The sequence below is a fragment of the Monomorium pharaonis genome, chromosome 5 (genome assembly GCF_013373865.1).
Source record: "Monomorium pharaonis isolate MP-MQ-018 chromosome 5, ASM1337386v2, whole genome shotgun sequence".
NCBI classification, from domain to species: Eukaryota; Metazoa; Arthropoda; class Insecta; order Hymenoptera; family Formicidae; genus Monomorium; species Monomorium pharaonis.
Genome location: NC_050471.1, coordinates 14213579 through 14240901, shown reverse-complemented (window position 1 = coordinate 14240901; position 27323 = coordinate 14213579). Strand labels below are relative to the sequence as shown.

Here is a 27323-nt window from a genome sequence, read left to right as displayed (position 1 = left end):
CAGATGGCTGAAAGTGGAGGTTAGCCGGAGTAGGGAGCTCCGCGTGGAAAGTCACAAACCATTACTGTATGCGGACACCGTCCCCTCCCCACTATCAAGACCATTTTGGTGCTAGTGATGGTCAAAAACTTATACCACACCTAAAAATGGGTGGATCATGCTTCGCATGGAAAATTCCAATGGTACAGAAAACACATGAGCAAAGCTCACTTCCTTCCAGTATTAACTAATAAAATTAACTAATAAAACTCGAATTGTGTTACATGAGTTATATAAAGTTTTGAACATTTAACGTCGTTTTTCTCAAAAACTATTGTTTTTACAGCGAAAATCAATAGAACATAAAATGTGTATTTCGATGAGATCTATAACTTTTATCTGAAGTATTTTTCAAAATTTTCATTATTTACGGAGATAAATGAAAAAAACCATAATTTTTATGGTTTTTTCAAGGTTTTCGCCATGAAAATCAAATTTGCACCAATTTTCACTATTATATTCGTAATCAGCACGTCGAAATACGTAAGAATCCAGAGTATAAAAAAAATCGGAGGTACGGGCTTTTCGGAAGTACACCCGTTATTTTTCCAACCGAAACCCCAACAAAGATTAAATCAAGAGGAACAGAAAAAATTGGACTAATGTCTCATTTAGGCCCTGCCACTAAACCTTTCGAAACAGTTTCTATAGATACAGTCGGAGGATTTGGAGGTTTACGGTCTACAAAAAAATATTTACACCTTCTGGTAGATCACTTCACACGATATGTTTATATTTTGACATCAAAGACTCAGAATTCGAATGATTTTATAAAATTAATAGAGAATGTGACACAAAACAATGAATGGTATGATCTTAACGGATCAATATCCGGGTATAAATTCCAAGGAATTTAAGAAAACTCTAGATGAAAAGCGTATACCCATCATTTTTACGGCGGTAAACGCACCATTCTCAAATTGGCTGCCGGCGGCGGGGGGAAGAAGGAGAAGCGGTGCTGCTGCCTGTGCTTCGCCGCCCTCGCGTCTCACTGCACTGCGCCAACACTCGTGGCGATGGCAGCTATGCACATTCGCGATTACTTGACAAATTAGGACAATAAAATTGACATGCGACTTACGTTAATCAGAATTCGATGACAAATTTAAAATTTTTGTTCTATCTTACAATGTTACATAGCGGGGCCAGCCGGTGATTTGTAAGATTAAGGAGACCCCGCATTTACCTTTGGAGCATAAGAAGCGGTGCCGATATTTACCGTTACATATAAAAACGAAAGACTGCTTATTTTGCAAGTACGCGATAATCACTTCTGAGGATTAACATTCCTCAACATTGTTAGGCGCGATTGTTTGCTTAGCGACGTTACAAGCAAATATTGGTAGCATGATTATGTCGAAGTAAAGGCTATGGTATACAAACTCTGCTCGTGCCCGCAGCTCGCGCGACCGTGTACACGGTATTGACCAATGAAACCGTGCGGGCGAGCGCGAGCTCACATGTCGATTGGTTCGCTCGCTGCGCTTACTTCGTGTTGTAAAAGTGGCTGTCTGTTTGAAAAGCCCGCTTGCCCGCTCACTAGCGGACAAATTAAAGCACTAGTGAGTGCGAGTAAAAAGCAAGCAGGGCGCTAGGAGGCGTGGCGCGCGTGGGTAAGAGAGGAGGGGTGGTGTGTGTTGTGTAGCGTCGGAAGCAGAAGGAAGGAGACTCGGCGTTTGAAAAATCTAATTCTAATTCTAAACTGGGCATTGGGCCCATAAAGTTTTGAAAGACAGAGGAGAACGCAATCGCCACAGGGGCGATAGTCATCATTGACGATTGGAGGACGCAATCGCCACAGGGGCGGTAGTCCGTAGCATTTGGTCTAAAAGGTAACCTCTCTGTCTATCAATGACAACATCCCTCTCGTAGTCAATGGGACTTACAAGAGAGATAGAAACTGGCGAGTGGTCAGAGGGACCTTGTGCTCACTACTTTGTTTGGTCATAGGGACCAAGTGCGCTCACCCCCCCCCTTTTTTTTTTTTTCTTTTCTTTCGTTTCTCCTATTATGTAATATACAATGTCATTAATTGCATTAAAATAAAATAAGACTGTTTCTTTATTTCTCTTTGTACGTAATTCCTTTGTGTAACCTGCTTGTTAAATTTGTAGGACAGTTATGAGTGTTAACTCCGTGAGTACGGAACTCTAGTTTTTAAACATTTGGTCCTTCGAGCCGGATACACGCATCCACAACATGAGGCTTTCACATGTCGAGGCTCGAATCGAAAAGCAGCTCGAGCTGATGAATATTATTTCTACCACTTACGACAACCTGATCCGGGTTGACTCCCATACTCTAACCTCTCATCGAGTAACTACAAGACTCGACGCAATGAAGGAAGAGTGGCATAAATTTTCCACTGTCCATGAGGCCTTGGGCCTTGCCATACGTGAGTTGTCACCAGAGGATAAACTAAAGGTGACAAATCATTCCTATTTTAAGGACAATTTATATATCGTTACGCGAGAGAGCTATCTTTCGGCCTTGGAGAAAATACACGCAATGCTCGACGTCGGTCACGGAAACGACAATGAAATGATCTCCGTTCTCCCTACTCATTCTACATCGCATTCAACACCGACAGTCTTTCCGTCATGTTCGCATCAGGTGCGACTACCTCGGGTTGACCTTCCTCGGTTCACTGGGAACTATTCGGATTGGTTATCCTTCAGGGAGTTATTTCAGGCACTGGTGGTCACGAATCCATCGCTTTCGGCGGTAGAAAAGCTGCAATATTTGAAGAGCAGCATAGGAGGGTCCGCCGCATCCTTGCTGAAAAATACTGCACTCACCGCAGCCAACTTTCAAAGATCCTGGGAGGCTTTAATTTCATTTTATGAGAATAAAAGATTATTGGTCGACGCCGAACTGCATTCATTAATGAATCTCAAGAAAATGACAAAGGAGTCGGGTGCAGAACTGGAGCAGTTGTATACAAATCTTTTGGAAATTTACAGATCCTTAGAGGCCTTACAACGGCCCATAGATAAATGGGACGATTTTCTAGTTTTCATCGTTACACAATGCTTAGATCCGGAATCAGCTAAAGCGTGGGAGCTCCATCTAGGCTCCCTACAAGAACCACCGACTTGGGCACAACTCGACGAGTTTTTGATCGCTCGCCTTAGAGCCCTCCGATCCTTTGAACGTTCTAGAGCTGAAAAGCTTAGCAATAAATTACGGCCGCTCGTGGTCAAGTCACATTTTCAAGGAAAGGAGAAGGAAGTCCCCAATAACACCAGCTACACGTGTTCAATCTGTTCCGAACAACACCATACTGCCGCATGCAGCCAATTCTCATCAAAGACTCGGAATCAGAAACTCGCTCTTATTAGCAAACACCAGTTGTGTTTTAACTGTTTAGGACTACATCGAGTATCCAACTGTACTACAACTAGAAGATGTCAACGATGTGGCAAAAAACATCACACTTCCATCCATTTGGAAATGTCTCAGGCGGCTACCTCTAAACAGAATTTAGATGAAACTACCGAGTCGATGGATAAATCAACGGAGGCACAGGTATTTTTTTCTCATTCGCCTTTGCCTTATAGTAGGCATCAAGTATTATTAGCCACAGCCAGATTGCATGTCAGCTCTCCAAGAGGAAATGTCATCAAGACAAGAGCACTCATAGATCCGGGTTCAGAAACTTCCTTAATTTCAGAACGTCTAGTACGACGATTAAAGTTAGACCGCCTTCGATCAGTGGTATTGTTGACGGGAGTTGGAGCGCAGTCTTCTCAAAAAACCAAGGGAATGGTCCAACTGAAAATCAAACCACATTTTCGATCTAACTACGAAGCCACTATATTTGCTTACATCTTAACAAACATCACTTCACAAATACCTTCCACCAATCTGACTAGTAAGTCGTGGGCTCATTTAGAAGGTCTTCAACTTGCAGACACTCACTTTTCAACTCCGGGACCAATCGAGATGCTGTTAGGAGCCGACGTCTATACTAATATTTTGCTAGAAGGACTCGTTAAAGGTCCGGCAGATGCGCCCATAGCACAATACACAACCTTAGGCTGGATTGTTCTCGGCCCAACTACGAACGAGAGTTCTACATTATCTAGGCAGAGTTGTGGTGTATCACTAGACGACGAACTTTCTACTCTGGTCCATAAGTTCTGGGAACTGGAGTCCGTACCCGTTAATCACAATACATCGTTAACCACAGACGAACAAGAATGTGAGGCTCATTTTCTTTCCACTCACGCACGAGACGAACAAGGAAGATATATAGTCAGGCTTCCCTTCAAATATCCGTCTGATAATTTGGGTGCGTCCAAGCATAAGGCAACTCTTCTTTGTGACAAGTTAATGAGACGATTTTTGAATGATTCACAATACGCTCGCATGTACCATGAGTTCATGACGGAATATCAACGTTTGGACCATATGAGACAAATCTCCAACTCAACACCTGAACCGACACACGTCTACTATCTTCCGCATCACGGAGTCCGAAAGGAGACGAGTCTCACAACGAAACTACGAGTGGTATTTAATGGGTCAAGTTCCACTACATCTGGACGATCCTTAAATGATCTTCTCCACTCAGGAGCAAAGCTACAAGTAAACATCTTCGACGTGTTAATCTGGTTTCGTCAACATCACTTCGTGTTCTCGGCCGACATCGAAAAGATGTTTCGGCAGATCAGAATACATCCGGAGGATTCTAAATACCAACGAATCATTTGGTTCAATGAACACGGTCATTTCACTACCTATGAGCTCACCACCGTCACCTACGGTTTAGTGTGTGCACCGTTTCTGGCGTTACGGGTCTTACAACAATTAACTGAGGATGAAGGGGACCATTATCCACAAGCAACTGCTACCATGAGGAGAGGCAGATATGTCGACGATTTATTCGGAGGCGCGGACGATCTAGCTCAAGCACAAGCAATTGTACAACAATTGAGTCAGCTCTGCATGGCGGGCGGCTTTCCGCTTAAAAAATGGATTAGCAACGACCCCATGATTCTGAGCTCGATTCCTAAGGAGGACCGATTAGACTCTTCAAATGTGCACATCGACGATAACCTGATTGTTCATTCATTGGGACTGCTATGGCATCCAGCCAGGGATAGCTTTCAATTTCGAATAGATTCGATTCCTATGAATACCGTCACGAAGCGGATTATGTTATCAACAATAGCAAAGATTTTTGACCCACTTGGATTTATAACCCCAGTGGTAATTGTCGCAAAAATATTGTTACAGAGTTTATGGACTCTAAAGGTGGATTGGGATCAAGCTTTACCACCCAGCATCGTAGAACAGTGGACTAATTTTGCTACTAGTTGCCGAGACGTACCTGGCTTGGAGTTTCCAAGATGGCTCAGCACAACTACTTCTTCTACCATGGAACTTCATGGATTTTGCGACGCGTCATTGAAGGCTACGGCAGCTGTAGTCTTCAGCAGGTCCAAAGGATCAGACGGAAAAATATCCACTCAGCTTATATGTTCAAAGGCTAAGGTGGCGCCGATGAAAAGGCATACCATTCCGCGATTAGAATTGTCAGGAGCCGTCTTACTAACTAAGTTGATCTTACAAATACTTAAGGTTATCGACAAGAGTACTATAAGGATTTATCTATGGACGGACTCATCCATCACACTCTTGTGGATCACAAATCACCCATCAAGATGGAAAGACTTTGTTCATAATAGAGTGTGTTTTATTCAGGAGTCGCTACCAAATGCCACATGGAACTTCGTTCCCGGAATTGAGAATCCGGCCGACCTCGCCACTAGAGGACTCTCTCCGAGACAACTTTCAGCAACGAAACTTTGGTGGCGCGGACCACCTTGGCTGTCACAACCACATGATCTGTGGCCATCGACTCTTCCAGGAGAACTGGGTGAGGCAGACATTGAAGAACGACCCCATAAGATCTCGACCGTTCAAGTACGAGGCCCCCAAACATGGGCCTTACTTGAGCGTTATTCAAGCCTGATCAAACTTCTACGCATCACCGCGATGTGCTTGCGAGCGAAAGCACGTTTCAAGAAAGAGGATACCAAGTCATATACGATTCCGATATCGCCTATGGAGTTGAAACACGCAAAGGAGTATTGGACTCGCGAAGTGCAACGTTGTAGTTTTCCTCACGAGCTACTGCTAATTTCATCGGGCAAAGCTTTGTCAAAGACAAGTCCCCTTATTCGAATGACACCCTACTTGGATTCATTGGGAATTCTACGAGTAGGTGGACGCCTACATTCCGCGAGTTTACCGGAGAACGCTAAGCACCCCGCTATACTACCTAAGGACTCGATATTCACTTCATTAGTAATAAGAGACGCACATCTACGATCACTTCACGGCGGAACTCAACTTACGACATCGTTTGTTCGGGAGGAATTTTGGATTGTAGGCGGCCGAGCTTCAATTAGAAGACACATCTGGCGTTGCATAATCTGCACCAGATCCCGTCAGGATAGGGCTAAACAACTTATGGGTCAGTTGCCTACCACCAGAGTTACACCTGCTCGGCCATTTCTTCACGCCGGAGTAGATTATGCGGGCCCGCTGACAATCAAGACCTGGAAAGGAAAGAACGCCCGTACATACAAAGGCTACGTTGCCCTATTCGTGTGTTTTGCATCTTCCGCCGTACACCTTGAATTGGTGACTGATTACACAGCGGATGCTTTTCTGGCCGCTTATAAGAGGTTCTCCGGTCGGCGAGGTTTGTGTGCCACTCTTACTAGCGACTGTGGGACGAACCTAAAGGGCGCTGACACGCAACTTCAAAATCTTTTGACAGAAGCTTGTGATGAATCACAACGACTAGCATCCCTATTGGCGAAGGATGGCACAGAGTGGAGGTTTAACCCTCCATCAGCCCCACATTTTGGAGGAAAATGGGAAGCGGCCGTAAAATCAATGAAATTCCATCTCAAACGGGTTATTGGAGACACCTTGCTAACATATGAAGAGATGACTACTCTCCTGACTCAAATAGAGGCCGTATTGAACTCTCGACCGTTATGTCCCTTGACAGACGACCCAGACGATCTTGCAGCTCTAACCCCAGGGCATTTCCTAATGGGATGTGCTCCAGCCGTCATACCAGAGCCTTCTCTAGAGTATGAAAAATTATCCCGTCTATCCAGATGGCAGTTGTTACGACAGTTACTGGATTCATTTTGGTCCCGATGGTCTTCTGAGTACCTGCACAGACATCATGCTATATACAAATGGAATAAGGTCACTCCGTCTATACAGGAAGGTGCAATGGTACTAGTTGTGGACGAAAGATACCCGCCGACGAAATGGCCATTGGGCCGAGTGATCAGGGTCCATCCAGGCCCGGATGGACTTACCAGGGTGGTCACTGTAAAGACGCAGCTCTCAGAGCTGAAGCGACCGGTTACGAAACTTTGTCTGTTGCCAACTGAAGCAGACTCAGCATCTCTGTTCGTCAACCAGGGTTAACGAAGGCGGGCGGAATGTTTGAAAAGCCCGCTTGCCCGCTCACTAGCGGACAAATTAAAGCACTAGTGAGTGCGAGTAAAAAGCAAGCAGGGCGCTAGGAGGCGTGGCGCGCGTGGGTAAGAGAGGAGGGGTGGTGTGTGTTGTGTAGCGTCGGAAGCAGAAGGAAGGAAACTCGGCGTTTGAAAAATCTAATTCTAATTCTAAACTGGGCATTGGGCCCATAAAGTTTTGAAAGACAGAGGAGAACGCAATCGCCACAGGGGCGATAGTCATCATTGACGATTGGAGGACGCAATCGCCACAGGGGCGGTAGTCCGTAGCATTTGGTCTAAAAGGTAACCTCTCTGTCTATCAATGACAACATCCCTCTCGTAGTCAATGGGACTTACAAGAGAGATAGAAACTGGCGAGTGGTCAGAGGGACCTTGTGCTCACTACTTTGTTTGGTCATAGGGACCAAGTGCGCTCACCCCCCCCTTTTTTTTTTTTTCTTTTCTTTCGTTTCTCCTATTATGTAATATACAATGTCATTAATTGCATTAAAATAAAATAAGACTGTTTCTTTATTTCTCTTTGTACGTAATTCCTTTGTGTAACCTGCTTGTTAAATTTGTAGGACAGTTATGAGTGTTAACTCCGTGAGTACGGAACTCTAGTTTTTAAACACTGTCATTGCGATTGAATTTTGATAGCTATCAAATTTGTATAGATATTATCTTTACAATTATCGTTGTAATTTATTTTTAAAAATTAAAAAGTAAAAAGTTAGTAGCGTGCGCGTCTATAATGTCTACTATAATAAAAATACGATAAGAGATTAATGTAAAAGTTAATGCAAACGTTAAAACAAATATCAATAATTGGCAATTGACAGGTAACCAGCGACGTAAGCTCGCGCTCGCCCGCACGGTCTACAATCTCATTGGTGAATATCATGCACACAGTCGCGCCAGCCGCAAGCACGAGCAGATTCGAGTTTGTGCCATGGTCTTAATGGAGCAAATGGACCTATACTCATTTTTCACTCTGATCACGAATAAGTCGACAACAATTGCAATATTTCGAGATTTCTTAAATTCATCATCTGAAATACTCATGTTACAATTCTTTTACCAGCAGACTGTACAATCGCGCATGTACTATATTACAATTTATTTAACACACGTGTCGAGTTTTATTAGTTAATTTTAATGCTTTTAACTATATTTAAGTACATTATATATATATTATGTGTTTTTGTGCGTAGAACACGAATCTGACAGAAAAAAGTGTCGCTCTGCCCCGCGAGACGAGATATTAATCATTAAAGCTCACTATTTGACAGGTTATGAAACCTGTCATACCGACGAAATGTTGCGACTGAACATGGTCCCGTGGTCCCGTGGTCATATATTTTGACATATTTTGACATATTTATCTATCATAAAGGTGCGCCCGTGTATTTCGATATTGCTCTGAATTAAATGAATTATTGACAAGCTTGTATTACTAATTTATAGAAAAGAAAAAAGAGAATACCGCTTCAACGTCGAGCCTGAAAGATGAACATCTCCACGTCGAGCCAAAAAGTGGCGTTCCATTGCAGCCATTGTTTCCATCGTCCCCGATTTCAGAACGTGGACTGACCGAGCCTGCTATGATCAACGAATCAAATCTTAACACAAGCTCGACAGATTCCAGTATCATTCTCAACTTACCGAAAAACATACCGTTTGCAGTTGACGGTTCGCAAATTTAATACTGTATTTCTCAGTAAGCATTACACAGTCATAAATTTTTTTATTTGTAGATTTGTATAAAGTCTTGACTGACAATAATTGGGACTTGAATGATAACGTACTGACCGTTTATGAGCGTGAGAATTCATTGGACGAACAGAATAATAATATTGAGCCAAATTCAAGGGAACTCTCATATCCCGAAGATATTTGTAATGCTTCGTCGACTAATATGTCAACGTTCACTGCGTAAGCTACATACGTTCATACTCGTATTCTGAATGTACTTTTTAGGCGAACTTTAAGCATTTCTGAGAATTATATTTTGTTTAACGTAGGCCCGATGTCACACCGGCAAACATGAGTCCAAATGTTATTTTTACCGAGCCAAGCTTCCAAACTATGATAATTGCACAGGTAAAATCTTTGACGGTAAACTTTGAAAATTAAAGCACTCGAAAAATTTCGAAATAAATTTTTTTTTCATCAAATCGTGATCTTTTTTTGGATTGCAAAATTTATATTTATATATATTTCAATGCTATTTGTGTTGACTTATGCAATTCTTACAATTGCAGAAGAAGAGTACATGCATTCTGATCTGAGTAACTGGTTCAGTGGATCGTCTTATGTGCCCGATTTGAACATTTCTGATAAAAATGCTGAGGCAGGAAACAAAAGCACGATCGCTGACGATACGAGTAAAAAAGTCATACATTCAAATAACGCATCTACTGATTTGGAAGCGTCACTTACGGTTAACAAAGTTGGACACAGCGCACCAGATGATAACGACATGTTCGTAAAGACAGTCGAGTCCGGTATCAAAAAGGACTTCTGTATATACGGTCAAAAGGAGCAGGGAAAGTTGAGCCGGCACGTTATAAGGCTGCATAAAACCGAAGAAGATGTTGCACAATTTTTGAGCTTCGAAAAAAGTTCAGATGAGCGAAAGAAAATCATGGCCAAAATTCGAAAAAGGGGTCAATTCTTTTTCAACGCCAACTGCGTGGTGAATACCGACGAACGCAAAGTCTCCAGACGGCCGAATGCGAAATATAACAGAACAGCGACTAATTTTGCAACGTGTCCTTCATGTTTTGCGGATTATGCTAAGGGCTCTCTTCGACATCACTACAGGCGCTGTGCGAAACGTAATTCTGCAAAACGCAGAGATATATTAGTAACATTGAAAAAAGCCACTGGTCGGATTCATCAACAAGCCTGCGACATTCTTCGCAAGAAAGTATTCCCGACAATGCAGGAGGATGACGTAACGAAGGTCATTCGATACGACGAACTAGTAATTCTCTTTGGTAATAAGTTGTGCCAGAAATACAAAGACCCGCATTTTTACGACATAATTCGTCAAAAATTGCGTCAACTTGAAAGATTTCTTATTAAAGTCAGGAAGCATGAGAAAGGTATTCACGATTTATTTAGCGTTTTCTATCCGAAAAACTATGATGCTATGATTGCTGCAGTCCAATCGCTCGCCGGTCTGAACAAGGCTGCAACGGGTTTCAAAAAATCTTCACTTGCAACATTGCTCGAGACTTTGATCAAACAAATCGGAAAATTGTGCGTAGTAGAGTGAATCAAGACAAAACAAAAAAAAAACAAATGTATGTCGAAGATTTTATGAAGCTATTGACGGAGGATTACACTGCCAGCATTACTCGCACCGCTCTCGAAACGCAAGCTTGTAACAAGCGACAGGTGAATACGCGTCTACCATCCAAAAGCGACATACAGAAACTTCAAGTATATCTGAGACAATCCGTAAAGAAGAATTACGAGGCTTTGAATGAGAAATTCTCGCGAATAGTTTGGATAAAATTAGCTGAAGCAACGTTGATTTCCATTCAGCTTTTTAATCGACGCCGAGCGAGTGAAATCGAACGAACATTAATTAACGATTTTCAGAGTCATCAAAAGATTGACGAAGATACCATCGACGAGGCATATACAAAGTTTACACCGGAAGAAAAACAGGCCGCGATAAAGTATGTCAGATTCACGATTCGCGATAAGTTGAATCGTACTGTGCCCGTGTTATTGCACAGAGAGCTCCTTGTATGCTGTGAATTATTGCTGAAGCACAGATCGACTGCGGGAGTGAATAAAAGAAATCCGTACTTGTTTGAAATTTCTGGAACGCTTAAAGGAGATTATAAGTATCTTCGCGCCTGCGATTTTATGCGAAAATTTGCAGTGAATTGTGGCGCTGAGGATCCAGAAACGCTACGCGGGACGATTTTCCGGAAGCACATTGCTACGATGTACGTAAATTTTAATTTGACCGACAACGAAGTATCTGATTTGGCGAACTTCTTGGGCCATGCCGAAAAAATCCATAAGGAAGACTACCGACAACCCATTATATGCAGGGAAATTTTACAAATGTCAAAGTTTCTGAAAGCCATGGAAGAAAAACACGATTCCGATTATTCAGACGACGAAAGCAACAATACAGTTGAAACAGTTGCCAACAATTCGGAAATTAACGAAAAGCGGAAATCGATGAGCATCGAAGAACAACAAACCATCAATGGAGTTTGGATCGCCATCTGCTGATCAGGATTCGGATTTCAGCAATTTTAATCAAGACGAAGGAAACTTGATCGATGACGAAATTTTTATGGAACCGAAAGTGAAAAAGAAATGTTCGAGTACGTAAAATAAATTTATATATTATGTACATACAAATGTGCCATTTCCTGAAAATGCTCGAACATTGCTTGATACACCAATATCTACCGAAGTAATCGAAATTGCAGGAGGGCAGTATTACCATTACGGATTGAAAAATTCTGTTTTAAATATTATTAAAAATTGCCTTATCATAAAATATAATAGTATGCATTAAATTGTTAATAAGTACCGACGGCGCGCCATTAGGAAAATCTTTGGAAAAAATATGTGGCCTATTGTATGTTCTGATTCAGAGTCCAAAGATGTACACATGATCGGTATATATTATGGGGAAGGAAAGCCAAATAATTCAATTTCGTTTTTAGAAATGTGTACAGATGAAGCTGTGAATTTAGTTACTAATGGCATTGATTGACTAATGGAATATGATGGAATTAAATATGAGATTAGAATTCATGCGTTAATCTGCGATGTTCCGGCAAAAACTTTTATTTTAAATGTAAAATACCATAGTGGTTTTATTAATAGCTGTACGAAATGCGATATTGTAGGTACACGTATAGAAGGAATCACATGTTTTCCTAGCGTAACGTAGTGCAAATTTAAGAACTGACGATAATTTAAAAAATTTTATGTATTCTGGCGAAGGCAATTATCAGATAGATGAAACAATTTTAAATAGAATTCCTTTTTTTGGCTTAGTTTCAAATGTACCCTTGAACTACATGCATCTGGTATGCTTAGGCGTTATGCGCAAACTGTTACTATTCTGGTTACATGGGCCGTTAGATATTAAACTATCTGCAAATCAAAATAACATAATTTCTGACACTTTAATTGAATTTAGAAAAAGTGTACCATCTGATTTTGCTAGATTACCAAAATTATTAAAATTTTTGAAACTTTGGAAAGCGACTGAGTTTCGACAATTTTTATTATATACCGGCCCTGTTGTGTTAAAAGATGTTTTAAGAAAGGATATGTATGCTAATTTTTTAACACTGCATGTTGCAATAACAATTTTAGTCAGTCCTACCTATTGTAAGAGTGAGAAGCCTTTGCAACAAATTTCGCGACGGTTGATAGAGTATCAAAATGCAACACTTCAAGCACGTTCGAGTAGTACCGGCTTATCGCTTCAAAAAGTACATACAGATGGCCCTGTTATTAATGATAAGCAATTTGATTTTCAGTACAAAATCTTGCGTAAGGACAAGTTGTTTTTCGATTGTAATAATGGCCGGGACAATTATTTAATGTTATCTAACGGAATACTTGTCGAAGCATTAAATTTTGCAATAAGCGGAGATACTATGTTTGTAATAGGAAAGCGATTAATATCAATTGACGATTTATTTTACGAACCTTTTGCACCTCTATACATTTTCTATACATGTAATTAAGAGAAGCAATGATATAAAAGCATGGAAATGATGCAATTCAATCAAAATTATGTAAAATATCGTATAATGATAATAAGTTTTGTATATTTCCTATATCTCATTCTTACAATTAGCGGCGTTATTTACGTATGACGTAAATAATAAATAAATATTGCCTTTTTTGCAGTCTTATTATTTATTTCAATTAAAGTGTATATATTTTTTAATTTTCAATGATTAAATAATTCATCATCTTTTATTTCTTTTTAATTAACTTAAAAAAAGAGAGACATTTCGACAAAATTTTTAAATTATTAATATACTGTTTTATAGTCTTTAAGTAAATTTTTTTGAAAACTAATTGCAACATTTATGATTTTTTGAAAGGTTGATATTTTTGTCATATATTCTTGGCATATTATATTCGAGTCATTTTATATTATTATAATAATATTATAACTTATATTTAGTTGCTGGATATTTTGGATGTTTGTCTGTCAACAATGACGACCATAAAATATAAAATTGAGGAATTCGATGAAGGAATTGAAATGATTCCAATAACGTGGTTTAATTGTGAGCGAACAATGGCTTATTAGCCTCTTTACCAAAACCAAATAAAAATTAACAAAGCCATTTCTAATATGGAATCGCCAAAAGAAGATTGGAAAAAATGCAAAATTAAGAAAATTATAGAACAAGCAGGTAAACTAATAATAATAATAATAATGTGTATCGCCTTCACAGATTTAATAATTTAAAACTATTTGTGTACACAGTAAAAAAATTTGTGTTAAATTCAACAGATATCGCATGTCCAAAACGGTCCACAGAAATTTTTCTGTTAATTTAACATATTAAGCATATGTTAAATAGCAACATAAATATTATGTTATATTTTAACATAAAACTAAATGTAAATTTTATAATTTAACATAATTTTTATGTAATAATTTAATGAGAAAATTATGTCAAAGTAACATATGTAATAGGTTACTTTAACATTATAATAATGGTAATGTAACGTGTATAACGTGTAACAATAACATATTATATATGTTATTTTAACACAATCATAATATTATTTTAACACGTTATATATATTAATTTAACATATTATATATGTTAAATAATAATTATTCTAGAAATTCTGAAAAAAATGTTTACAATTGCATATATAGATCGTTCCAGGATAATATATGTGAATGCAATTGTACTTGGTTTTCTGTTCTTGGCGACCCCCTTTTATTCACCTAATAGGTGAATCTTTTTCACGAGAAATGCGTCATCTCAGGGTAGACAGTAAAGTCCTCAAAAATAAAATGGTCCTTGTTAAAACTTAATTATAGAGTAAATTCAACATTTTTTTCTGTCAATTTTAACAGCTAAATTCTATCACTAATAATAAAGAACATATTTATGGTGTAAAATTAAAAGTACGTGCACATTGTGTTACTTTTACACTTTTTCTTACAAGGGAACCTCGCGAACCCGAAAATTCTGATTTTAATGAAACTTGGCATAAATGTAGAGGGGGTGAATACATGAATTTAGAAATTAAAAGTTGGTGCTTATAAACGGTTTAAAGGGTTGAAACCACCCTTCAAAAATTTTGAGTTTTTGCCTTTTCTGGATATATCTTGTAAACTAAACAAAATATTAAAAAATGTTTCATACAAAAGTTTTACAGTATAAATACCTCTATTTAACTATGTTATTTATTTAAAAAAAAATTTTTTTTTCAAAGACAAATTTTTTTTTTCTTTGGAAAAAAAATTTTTTTGGAAAAAATAAATATGATAGTTGAATAGAGGTATTTATGCCGTAAAACTTTTGTATGAAACATTTTTTAATATTTTGTTTAGTTTGCGAGATATATCGAGAAAATGCAAAAATGTCTCAACTTTGAAGCGTGCTTTCACCCCTTCAAGCCGTTTTTGAACCAAAATAAAACATTTCTAAATTAATTTATTTACCCCCTTTACATTTATGCCAAGTTTCATTAAAATCAGAAAATTTTCTGTTTGGTCTTATAAACGGTTTGAAGGAGTGAAACTACCCTTCAAAGGTTGAGATATTTTTACCTTTTCTCCATATATCTCGTAAACTAAACAAAATATAAAAAAATGTTTTATACAAAAGTTTTACAGCATAAATATCTCTATTTAACTACGCTGTTTATTTTTCGAAAAAAAAATTTTTTTTTTTTTAATTAAGATAAATTTTTAATAAAATTGACTTTTATGTATATAGCATTTATAAAGTAATTATACTATCTTATACTACGTTTTATTTATATCATATATGTGTATATTATACATGTTATATATTATCTACGTTATAATACTATACATTTATATTATCTGCATCCTTGTATGTATTAGTTTTTATCTAACAGTTGCGCAATATTAGTAGTCACGTTACTTTCACACAGTGTTCATTCTCTCTACGTCACATATTTCACATTCAAGTTTTATATTCGTCATGTCACGGTATGTATCATATATGAAATCACGTATTAATAAAAGTTTGGTATCTTTATTAATGGTGTTACGCGTCATTTTCACATCAGTGTCAAGTCTAACGTGTGTTTGATCAGTACATCAGTATCACATCTAACATGTGCTTGATTTTTCTTGTTAGATTGTTTTTAATTAAGCGAAGCATAATGTTACACATAAATGTTGCAAATGTTCTTAATATGTTAATTATTTTATTTCATATTACACATACGCCTATAAATGAAAGAGAAATACAATTACGTGATGTGATAAAGGATATTATAACAAATGCAGTGAATGACTTATCATTTGATGTACACACTCATTTTGCTTTAGAATTTCAAAATTATTTGGAAGTGGATTTACCTGACATAGAATATGTAACAGATAAAGTGGAAGAATTTTTAGAAAATGATAATGTTGATTATGAACCTGATAATAAATATAATTGTGAACCAGAAGACGAAATTTTAAATAGTAGCTATAAAAGGAAAGCCGTCGAATATTGGAGAAGTGATAAAAGGCCGACACTCTCTTTTAGGAGTGCAACGTCGCTTCAGAAAGGTGAAGTCCCTACCACAATTATCATTTTTAAAAAATTCTTCCTCAACATTTGTTACATATTCTATGTCAGGTAAATCCACTTCCCAATAATTTTAAAATTCTAAAGCAGTATCAGTGTGTACATCAAATGATAAGTCACATTCACTGTTATAATATCATTTGTTATAATATCCTCTATCACATCACGTAATTGTATTTCTCTTTCATTTATAGGTGGAATATGTATAATTTGAAATAAAATAATTAACATATTAAGAACATTCGCAACATTTACTAATTTACGTGTAACATTATGATTCGCTTAATTAAATAATCTAACAGAAAAATCAAGCACACGTTAGATGTGATACTGATGTACTGATCAAGCACACGTTAGACTTGATACAGATGTGAAAATGACGCGTAACATCATTAATAAAGATATCAAACTTTAATACGTGATTTCCATTTCATATTTGATATATACCGTGATATGACAAATATAAAACTTGAATGTGAAATATGTGACGTAGACAGAATGAACTGTGTGAAAGCAACGTGACTACTCTAATATTGCGCAACTGTTAGATGAAAACTAATACATATAGGGATGCAGATAATATAAATGTATAGTATTATAACATAGATAACATATAACATACATAATATACACATAGATGATATAAATAGAACGTAGTATAAGATAGTATAATTATTTTATAAATGCTATATACATAAAAGTCAATTTTATTGAAAATTTATTTTAATAAAAAAAAAAAATTTTTTTGAAAAATGAACAGTGTAGTTAAATGAAGGTATTTAGGCTGTAAAACTTTTGTATAAAACATTTTTTAATATTTTGTTTAGTTTACGAGATATAGCGAGAAAAGGTAAAAATATCTCAACCTTTAAAGGGTAATTTCACTCTTTCAAACCGTTTATAAGCCCAAACAAAAAATTTTCTAATTTTAATGAAACTTGGCATAAATGTAGAGGAAGTAAATATATTAATTTAGAAATGTTTTATTTTGGTTCAAAAACGGTTTGAAGGGGTGAAACCACACTTGAAAGTTAAGACATTTTTGCATTTTCTCGATATATCTCGTAAACTAAACAAAATATAAAAAAATGTTTCATACAAAAGTTTTACGGCATAAATACCTCTATTTAACTATGCTATTTATTTTAATCAAAAAAATTTTTTTTTCAAAGAAAAAAAATTTGTTTTTGAAAAAAAATTTTTTTGAAAAAATAAATAGCATAGTTAAATAGAGGTATTTATACTGTAAAACTTTTGTATGAAACATTTTTTAATACTTTGTTTAGTTTACGATATATATCGAGAAAAGACAAAAATTCAACATTTTTGAAGGGTGGTTTCAACCCTTTAAACCGTTTATAAGCACCAACTTTTAATTTCTAAATTTATGTATTTACCCCTTCTACATTTATGCCAAGTTTCATTAAAATCAGAATTTTCGGGTTCGCGAGGTTCCCTTGTTAGTTATTCTAGTAATTTAACATTTTACTTGAATTAACACAACAGCAATATGTTAAAGTAACAAACAAATATGTTAAATTTTAACATAAAAGTTTTAACCAGGATATTTTTTGACAAGAAAACACAAAATTTTTTACTGTGTACATTAAAAATGTTTTGTATATACATATATGTTTCTTTTTTAGAATCATACGAACAAGCAGTTGATAAAGTTGCAATGGCTCTAGAGTTTTCTGATATAGAAACTATTACTCCGGAAGAGTATAAAAAAAGTAGGCATATACGAGCTAAAGTCCAGCATTCAGATGATTACAATTCTGATTCTACTGATGAGTTGCCAGTCAAAAAACGCAATACTTCTGAAGTATTGCCATCATTCCCAATCGCACCCAATAAAGAAACGCCAAAATCGAAAAGTCCAAAGTATGGCAGCATTATGTGTAAAGACAAAAAATCTGATTTTGTAAAAAATATGAGCCGACAAGATTCTCAACTTAATTCACCAACACAGAAAAGTGACGACGATAATGACATTACTGATAATGATATATATTATTTCTATATTTAAAATTTTATAATGTTCAAAAATGTTAAAAGAGAGGTCAACCAACAAGCAGGAAAGAAGTTAACGAATATCTTCAATCTTAGTTATAAAAGATAAATCTTAGAATTTTTATTTTATTTATATATGTTTCGACTTACTTAATTCGATGTTAATGTTACTCAGTATGTGATAAGTGGCACAAGTTTGATTTTGATAATTTTATGCTAAAGAAGGACAAGTAAGTTCGAAACGTACATAAATAAAAGTTCTCAGATTTATCTTTTATAACTAAGATTGAAGACATTGATTATTTATTAACTTTTTATCTGCTGATTGATTGATCTTTCTTTGAACATTCTTGCTGTTGCATGTAACGAGTCTTTGAAGTATTCTTAATGTTAATTCTAATGTTTGATTGTTATTATAAAAATCAGAAAGCGAAAAAGACGATAATGCACTCGTAAAAAACAAAAATTCCGAACAAAATATTGATCTTGAAAATATACCATCGATATCGTCAATGCGAAAACCGGATTTATTGAAGAAGATGTTTAAAAAAATTGAGGAACAACCAGATAAACCTGTTCAAATTGGTAATTTTTTAAATTTTGAATTTTTACATTATTATTTCTTACGTCTTTTATAATTTAATCTGTATTGTTTGCGAAATTTGTTATAATTTATGATATGTTATTTTATTTTAAAACATTATTGCTTTTCCATACAGCTTATTTGGAGGAAATTCTATTTCTTCAGCACAAGATTTTACTACAGCTTGAAGAATTGAAAAAAAACAGACTGTCCGAGAATGTAAGACAGGAATCATTATTGACTGATGTAACAGTAGACATTTGTAAATATGCAGAAAGTCTATCGTTAAAAAATGAGAAAGATATAAAGAAAATGGAAAAAGAACTTTAAAAGAAAGAGTTTCATACAAAATAGGTATGATATAAATGAAACTTTTTTTACATTAATCAATATTATTTGGACGTTCTAATTGTATAAAAATAAGAAATTGCGTTGGCGCAGTTTTCTAAGTATAAGTGACCATTTTTTAAAAGTAGCTTTACACAGGCTTTCTTTCTGTAATTGTTTATAGAGTTAAAATTTTGAAATTATATCTGGTAATTTAAATATGTTCGTGCAAATTATTACATTTTTCGCATAAAATAATTTGTATTTTAAATAATCATATCACGAATAACTTTAAACAGAACCTTAAACAGAAATCTATAAGTATTACTTGCAATATAACTCGTAATAAATATCATTGTCTACAAATAAAATAATACAATTATTTATAAGCTGTTACAGAAACAACGTTCCGAATTAATGTTTGTTTTTAAGACAACAAGAAGAGGTTCCAAACAGAACGTAATAATACCAAAATAAGTCTTACCCTTTATTAAAATAAATTATATACGAAAAAAATGTTATTAGTACATCACATCGCATCTCATCTCATAATTTATAAAATTTTGCCTCGAATGAGACCATCTAAAATTCTTAATTTTCAAGTCAGCAAATATGATTTTGGCCGATTTTTGGAAATTTGTATTTTTTCGAAGTTTTTGTTAATGGATAGAAATAAATTTTTTAATAATAAAATACTTTAGCTAGCACCTCTTCGGCGTTCATGTATTAAAAACAAAAATTGCGCGTTAATCCTGCCTGTACGTCAATATTTCTATTATACAAAGGTATTTTGTATGAATATATTCATTAAAATTAAACTCATATTTGCTATCCGGGAGCTATCGCGCCCCTTATAATACTACTAAAAAATTATATTTTTTTATAAAATTTACCATCAAATATTTTTCAAAATAATGGTTTTCTAACGATAATAGCAGGAAGATGACTCTCCAACAGATGACATATAATTTTTCTTTTGAACTTCTTTTGAGAAAAAGAACATGTAACTTGTCTACTGATAGTTGTTTCTGATGTTTTATCTTTTTCATCACGCTTTGCCTTTTTATAAGTTTCGTTCTACTGTTCAGGATCCCAATGAGCACAATAATGTTTGAAAAATATTTTCTTTAATGTTTGAAAAACATTTTTTTAAACATTAAAAAAAACATTTAAATAATGGGATAAGTCCCCCTTTTCTTATAAAAAAATGTTTATTTTACATTTAAAAAAAAATTCTGTTATTATGTAATAAACATTTATTTAACGTTTAAACAAATTGTTTTAAAATATTTACTAAACATTTGCTTAATGTTTTAAGAGCAAAAAATTATTTGCATTATTCAATCATTTTGATAAATTCAACGTAACCTCACCAGTCCAGTATCGCTTAATTTCTACGATAATTTAGGGGAGAAGACTATACATGTTTCAGCCAATCCACAGTCGTACTTCTTAGAACAGGTTTAATTTATACGCCTGAAAAAACCGTCACCCATCCAACTATTAGCCACCGTCGACGTTGCTTGACTTCGAAGATCGTACGCAACCTAACACTTTGTGATGATCCATGAATACTTCGTGTTTATTCATACATATTTGTTATAGATCATTTCAATAGCTTGTCAAAAGGATGAAATATGTATAGTTAATTCATATTTTTATAATTAAACATAAAGTTTTACAGTTTTTACTAATTTTTTTACATATGCGAAATAGCTACATGTAGAATAACTTATGAAAAGATTTATTTTTACTGTGTTCGTTAAAAAAATGAAGGATAGATGTTAGTTTTTATAATTTTTTAATATTGTTAATGTGCCATATTGTTTCAATAATATATATTGTTTTAATCTCCACTTTCTTTATGTTCCGATGTTTCAATTTGTGTCTCTTAGAGATTTCATTTATACGCTTTTAACACTCTTATATAGATTCACTGTTCCTTTACACTTTTGACTTATGCTCCATAATTAGTAAGGCTTCCTAACCAGGAGTCAAATATTTTTTTAAATAATATTTTAAACTTTTTAAATGTAAAATAATTACTACATAAACATTAAATAAATGTTACGTAAATATTATTTTAAACAATTTATTAAAATGTCAAGTTAATATTATAAAAACATCAATTATATATTACATAAATATTTGTCCTAAATCATTATTTTAAATGATTAATTATTATAACATAAATATTAAATCATTATTAAATCAACATTTTTTTTAATATTATTTTAAACGATTTTTTAAATGTAAAATAAAAATTACATAAATATTAAATAAATATTACTTAAATAATTTTCTTAAATTATTTAAAAAAAAAATTAATAATTTATAAATATTAAATAAACGTTAAATAAAAGTTTTATAAATATTTTTTCTGATTTATCATTTAAAATAAATTATTAATGTAAAACAAATGTTTAATAAATATTAAATAAATATTATTTATACAATAAACACTAATAATGTAAAAATAATAAAAAATAAATGTTTAAAAAACGTTAAAAAAATATTGTGTGCTTCTTGGGATGTTTCCTCTACATAAGATGTATGAGTGATTATAAATAATATTAATAAAATTAAATAATTTATTATAAAAGATAAATTTAAAGAGTAGATCATTAAATTTCACCTTTAAATGACTTATAAAATTTGATGACACTTTTATATTTCCTTGGACAATATTATTACAAATATTGCAACATGTTCTGGTAAATTCGATTTTTGAAAATTGACCGAAAAATTTTCCATCCAACCAACAGTATTGTTTACATTTGTCAAGAAAATCTCTTTCTTGCGACATCGTATTATCGGCACGTAAAAATCCAACGTTCATGTTTTGCATTTTTTCTACTTGATTTAAAACCTCTAAATTTTTTCTTTAATTAGATTAAAGAATCTAATAATTTCAGAGATTGATCCATATTTGTATGTTTGCAAAGGCTACCACGTCTGAGAAGAATATACATAAAATGTTCTAATTGTAGAGGAAAACTCATATTATCAAAAATTTATAATATTATTATATAGTAAATTATTATTCAACTAATCTAGTTATTTAAACGCTGTTTAATTATATTAATACTTGTTTAGTAATAAGACGCACGATAGAATCTCATATACCAGGTCTGTAAGTATAAAACCGGAATTTGCACATAGATGGCGCTAGCTGTCAATGTAGTTACCGTCATTGGTGCCATTTTCTTGTTTTGACATCTGATAAAGATTTTCGATTCACAACAATACAAATTTCATACGAGAGCGAAATGGCCACGTTCGCCAATTATAAATGCGACTAAAAAACAACTGTGTTAAAAATGTTAAACAAAACGTTTCGACTATACATAGTCCTCTTCAGTCGTAACAAATTACCAATGTTTATGAACTTAAATATGAGTGAAATAACGCAAACGAAATTATAATTAAACAGTTAAAAAATGATAACCATTAAACAACCATAAAACAATGCATATCGTCTATAAAAATGTGCATAACAAATAAAAACGTAAACAAATAAATAATTTAATCAAATAAATAATAAAATTTTTCCGCAAGTCGGTATTCATTTTAAAAGAAACAGAATAGATAGTCAAAAAGTCTTGTTGAGGAAACTAAAACATCAAATCCGATGGAAAACGTGTAACTTATGAATAACATAAACTGATATGTGTATTGCAAAAAACGATAAACTTATATATGTTAATCCCAGACAATATTAGAACGAGCAACAAATACGCAGAGTATTCGACAAAGCGCCAAAAACAAGTGTAACGTTCGGTAGTCAGAGGCAGAATGAGCGAACACATTGTCCGTTAGTCATTTTCGACAAAATGTCAAACAAACAATAATATGAATTGTCGAGACACTCCGTGTCCTCCTGTAAATTGATGCCATTACCCACATAGAAATGAAACCTCCAATAGATGTCCATTAGACGTCTGCCATGGAAGTTTGAACTTCCAGTGGACGTCCATTAGACGTCCAATATAGAGCCATTAGAAATCCACAGTTCCGCACTGCGTAACGTCTGTTTATTAGACCTCCATTAGACGTCGTCAAAGAGGTCTATTAGACGTTGTGTGGATTATTGATAGAGGCTTCACGAAACCTCAGTGGATGACTGGCGGATGTTTTGTGGATCATCAGTAGAGGCTTCATGGAGCCTCAATAGATGACTGACGAAATAAGAATTTGAAATAAAAATTTTATTTTTTATAATTATTTTTATCAACAGTACATACTAAATTTAGGTCAAATTTTTATTAATTAATTAAATTTAAATTATATTATTTTATTCTTACTTGCCGCTGGTGGGTTTTGAACCCAGGACCTTAGGATTACGAACCTTATACTCTATCTGCTACGCCAATTTGACTCATCGATATGGGTACTTGTTATTGTCTACATATATCTATATGTTATAAACTGACGCAATTATACTATTTTTTATAAAAGCAATTAAATTTTGCAAAACATATTAAAAATAAATAGCATTAATTTATTTACTTATTAATTTTATTGTTAAATTTATCTTTTTCCATAACCCTAATAATTTGATGAAAATTGCGATTTATTTAGCATTAATACTTTGAAGCGCTCAAATGGTTAATTAGATGGTTAACTATATATATAGATCATATATTCTAAGAAACATTGAGTAGTACATTTATTATCCTGTTTTTGTTCAGTACATGATGAATTAGATTTTGTGCATTTTTTGTGCACAGTAATTGTAGACAAACCGTTATTTTTGAAAACATTATCTTTATGATAATTTTTTTAAATATCAAATGGATCTCTCATTCAGAATGTTATAGATTGTTGCGTGATCAGAATGTTGCGTGATTTCTGAGTCGATTACGACGCGCATGGACGGCTCAAAAATCGGACAGCATTGTAATATCTTTTATGAGACATTAAGCTGATATCATTTAGTTAATGTCATAAGGATACCATTTTCAAGAAACTTAAATGAAACTCTTCAATGAGATATCTCAAAGACCTGTCTTAGTAAACGTCTCTGATAAATGTTACCATTTTGACATCATTTCCAGGATATATAAATGTTTTCTTAAAAAAGTTCTCTTAAAGTTTTTATTCTGACAAGCGTGTTGTCTGGTAACCTTCCATCATGAAAGTAAATGTTCCATAGAGCTATGGAAGTTTAGTGGATCCCTAATAGACGTCTATCTAACTTCCATCATGGAAGTAAATGTTCCATAGAGCTATGGAAGTTTAATGGATCCTTAATGGACGTCTGTCTAATTTCCATCATGAAAGTACATGTTCCATAGAGCTATGCAAGTTTAATGGATCCTTAATGGACGTCTATATAACTTCCATCATGGAAGTAAATGTTCCATAGAGCTATGGAAGTTTAATGGATCCCTAATAGACGTCTATGTAACTTCCACCATAAAAGAAAACATCCAATGGAGCTATGGATGTTTAATGGATCCCTAATGGATGTTTATCTAATTTCTACCATGGAGGTAAACCTCCAATGGAGCTAAGGAAGTTTACTAGACCTCTAATGGACGTCAATCTAACTTCCATGGACATAGACGTCCCATGAATCTATGGCGGTTTAATGGACGTCCATTGGACATCCACTGGATGCCAATTTCTATGTGGGTAACTTGCTCCTTAATATGGATCATTTCTGAAATTAATCTTTTTGATATCTTGATTCAGAATCTAATATTTTAACGTTATCCCAATCAAACACGTGGTCATTTTTTAGCATGTTTTGTTATCACAGAGTGACTTGACGATTCCAATTTAAAATTATTCGCATGTTCTTTAATTCTGGCATTTAAATACCAGTCTTTTTGTCTGTCCTACATACGACGCGTTACAATTTTTACAGCATATTTTGTAGACAATATTATTCCTTAGATTTATGTCGGTTACATCCTTCTGCACCCTAATAAACATGTCTAATTTGTTGAGGCAACGAAATTTGTTGAGCCAACCATAAACAAATCTTTATTGACAAAAGATGAGACTGTTTCAGATATGTGCCTAATATAAGGTAACACAAAATATTTTTTCTTTATGCGCTGACTTTCAGTTTTAGTTTGATTATTTTGAGAATCTGTAAGTTCCACTTGATTATTAAAATGTTTCTTAAGTCTGTTATTAATTTCATGAAAAACAAGATCTAATAGATAACCATTGTCCAGTAATATATTGATGCAGAATTCTAGATTTTTTTGCCAAAATGATGTATCTGACAACATAATTGTTCTATCTATTAGACTATAGATTGTTCCTATTTTGTGACAACGAGGGTGATGCGAGAAAAACGACAAATATCTTCCCGAAAACGTATCTTTGTGGAACTAATCAATTATGATCTTGTTGTTCTTTACTCTCAACAAAAGGTCGAAAAAGCTGAGACAACGGTCTTTTTCACGTTCTAAAGTGAACTGAAGTCTCAAATGGAAGCTGTTAAACATGTTGACAGTTTCGGTGGTTTTTGTCAGGGGTACGGATAATAGGATATTATCTACATATCTATAATAAATCGGAATTTCGAATTTCAACGCTTTCAGCGCTTTGTCCCTGTGATCTTGTAACACCCCGTGTATTGTGTGTACTCTGTGTATTGTAGCTCGTTTTAATATTATGTTCCTAAGATCTGTGATCAACATATATAAGTTTACAGTTTTCTACAATATCAGTTTATGTTATTCATTACATGTTTTTCATCGTTTTTGATCTTATAGGTTTAATTTAATGTGAAAACCGTAATAGATTTAATTTAATATGAAATCCCACGAAAAAAATTTTCATTATTTTTCATTTTATTATTCGTTTAATTGTATTACTTATTGGTTCACATTTTTACTTATTATGACACATTTAATACGAAATGCGCTGTTTTATGGTCACCTGTTTTAACTGTTTAATTATATTTTTGTGTCTATTATTTCATTTATGTTTAAGTTTACACATATTGGTAATTTATTATGACTGAAGAGAACTAAGTATAGTCGAAATGTTTCAAAATTGAACATTTTTCAACACAGTGTTATTAGACGCGTTTATAATTATATAATGTTTATTTAATAAATTATAACGTGTATTAAGGAAATTTTGTCTTGGCTCGATATATTGACCTGTTTATTGTATAATATTTCTCATATAGCCGTCACTGAGTTGTTGCGTATATTTAAAATTGCATTCTTGTTTTCAAACTTTACCAATACAGTAAAAAACATTAATCAATACTTCAATATTTCTCGCTACAAAGTAAATCTCATACCTATGGCACCAGGTAAATATGTGCACATAGGTTTACATAAAGGGATTACAAATGCAATTTTAAATACAAACAAAGAATTATTTTTTAATGGAATCGATATATCAATTTTTATAGATGGTATTCCATTGTTCAAATCAGATGTATCGTTATGGCCTATTGTAGGTTCTATAAAAAATCTTCGTCACATTTTTCTTATTGGAACTTATTACGGTCCTGAAAAGCCATGTGATAGTACTTTTTATTTAAGTTTTACTGTAAATGATATTAAAGATGTATGCTAAAATAGTATGATAATTGAAGAATTACATTTTAATTGTCTGTTGTGGCCCTTTGGTGGATAGAAGGGTCACAGATATTTGGGATCGTCCGTCGATACTCCTCGGGTCAGGTTTCTTGAGAGAATGTAGCCGATTGTCGTATAACAATGTGTATATATTTTCTATCTTGATTACACTGAGTTACACTGACTTAATTCGTTAATACCTGTGACAAATATAAAAAAATGAGCGACATACGTTCGTCGCTGTATAATGTGTAGCAAAGCCCGCTCGTTGTCTGTACCTCGGTGTTTATATACACCGATTTTTGGTGTATAACCGGGGAGGGTTTCCCGGTCACTGGCCTTTGGTCAATGTTCTTGCTTAGCCAGCAATTGCTAGCTATGCAGATTCCACCCCAAAATCAGGAGATTTTGGGTGTTGTTTATTAAGCAATCGGGTGCATTGCTCGGTGCGACGCTCGGTATGTAGGCCGGGCGATGTCCGCGCGAGAGGTGTCATTTGACA

The 27323-nt window shown here is 34.3% G+C and overlaps 3 protein-coding genes across 3 annotated transcripts; all 3 read left to right on the top strand.

The window, feature by feature from the left end:
* The first annotated feature begins 2238 nt into the window (after window positions 1–2238).
* On the top strand, window positions 2239–7503 carry LOC105829678. Its single transcript, XM_012668709.1, has one exon. It carries the CDS (start codon window positions 2239–2241, stop codon window positions 7501–7503), a length of 5265 nt encoding a protein of 1754 aa, XP_012524163.1.
* Window positions 7504–10817: 3314 nt separating this feature from the next.
* Window positions 10818–11798, top strand: LOC118645757. The gene has a single exon (XM_036287464.1). It carries the CDS (start codon window positions 10845–10847, stop codon window positions 11796–11798), a length of 954 nt encoding a protein of 317 aa, XP_036143357.1. The 5' UTR covers window positions 10818–10844.
* Window positions 11799–13902: 2104 nt separating this feature from the next.
* Window positions 13903–19828, top strand: LOC105832686. The gene is made up of 4 exons (XM_036287463.1): window positions 13903–13963; window positions 17989–18318; window positions 18782–18940; window positions 19075–19828. The coding sequence occupies exons 1-4, from the start codon at window positions 13903–13905 to the stop codon at window positions 19266–19268; spliced, it is 744 nt and encodes a 247-aa protein (XP_036143356.1). The 3' UTR covers window positions 19269–19828.
* The last annotated feature ends 7495 nt before the right edge of the window (window positions 19829–27323 follow it).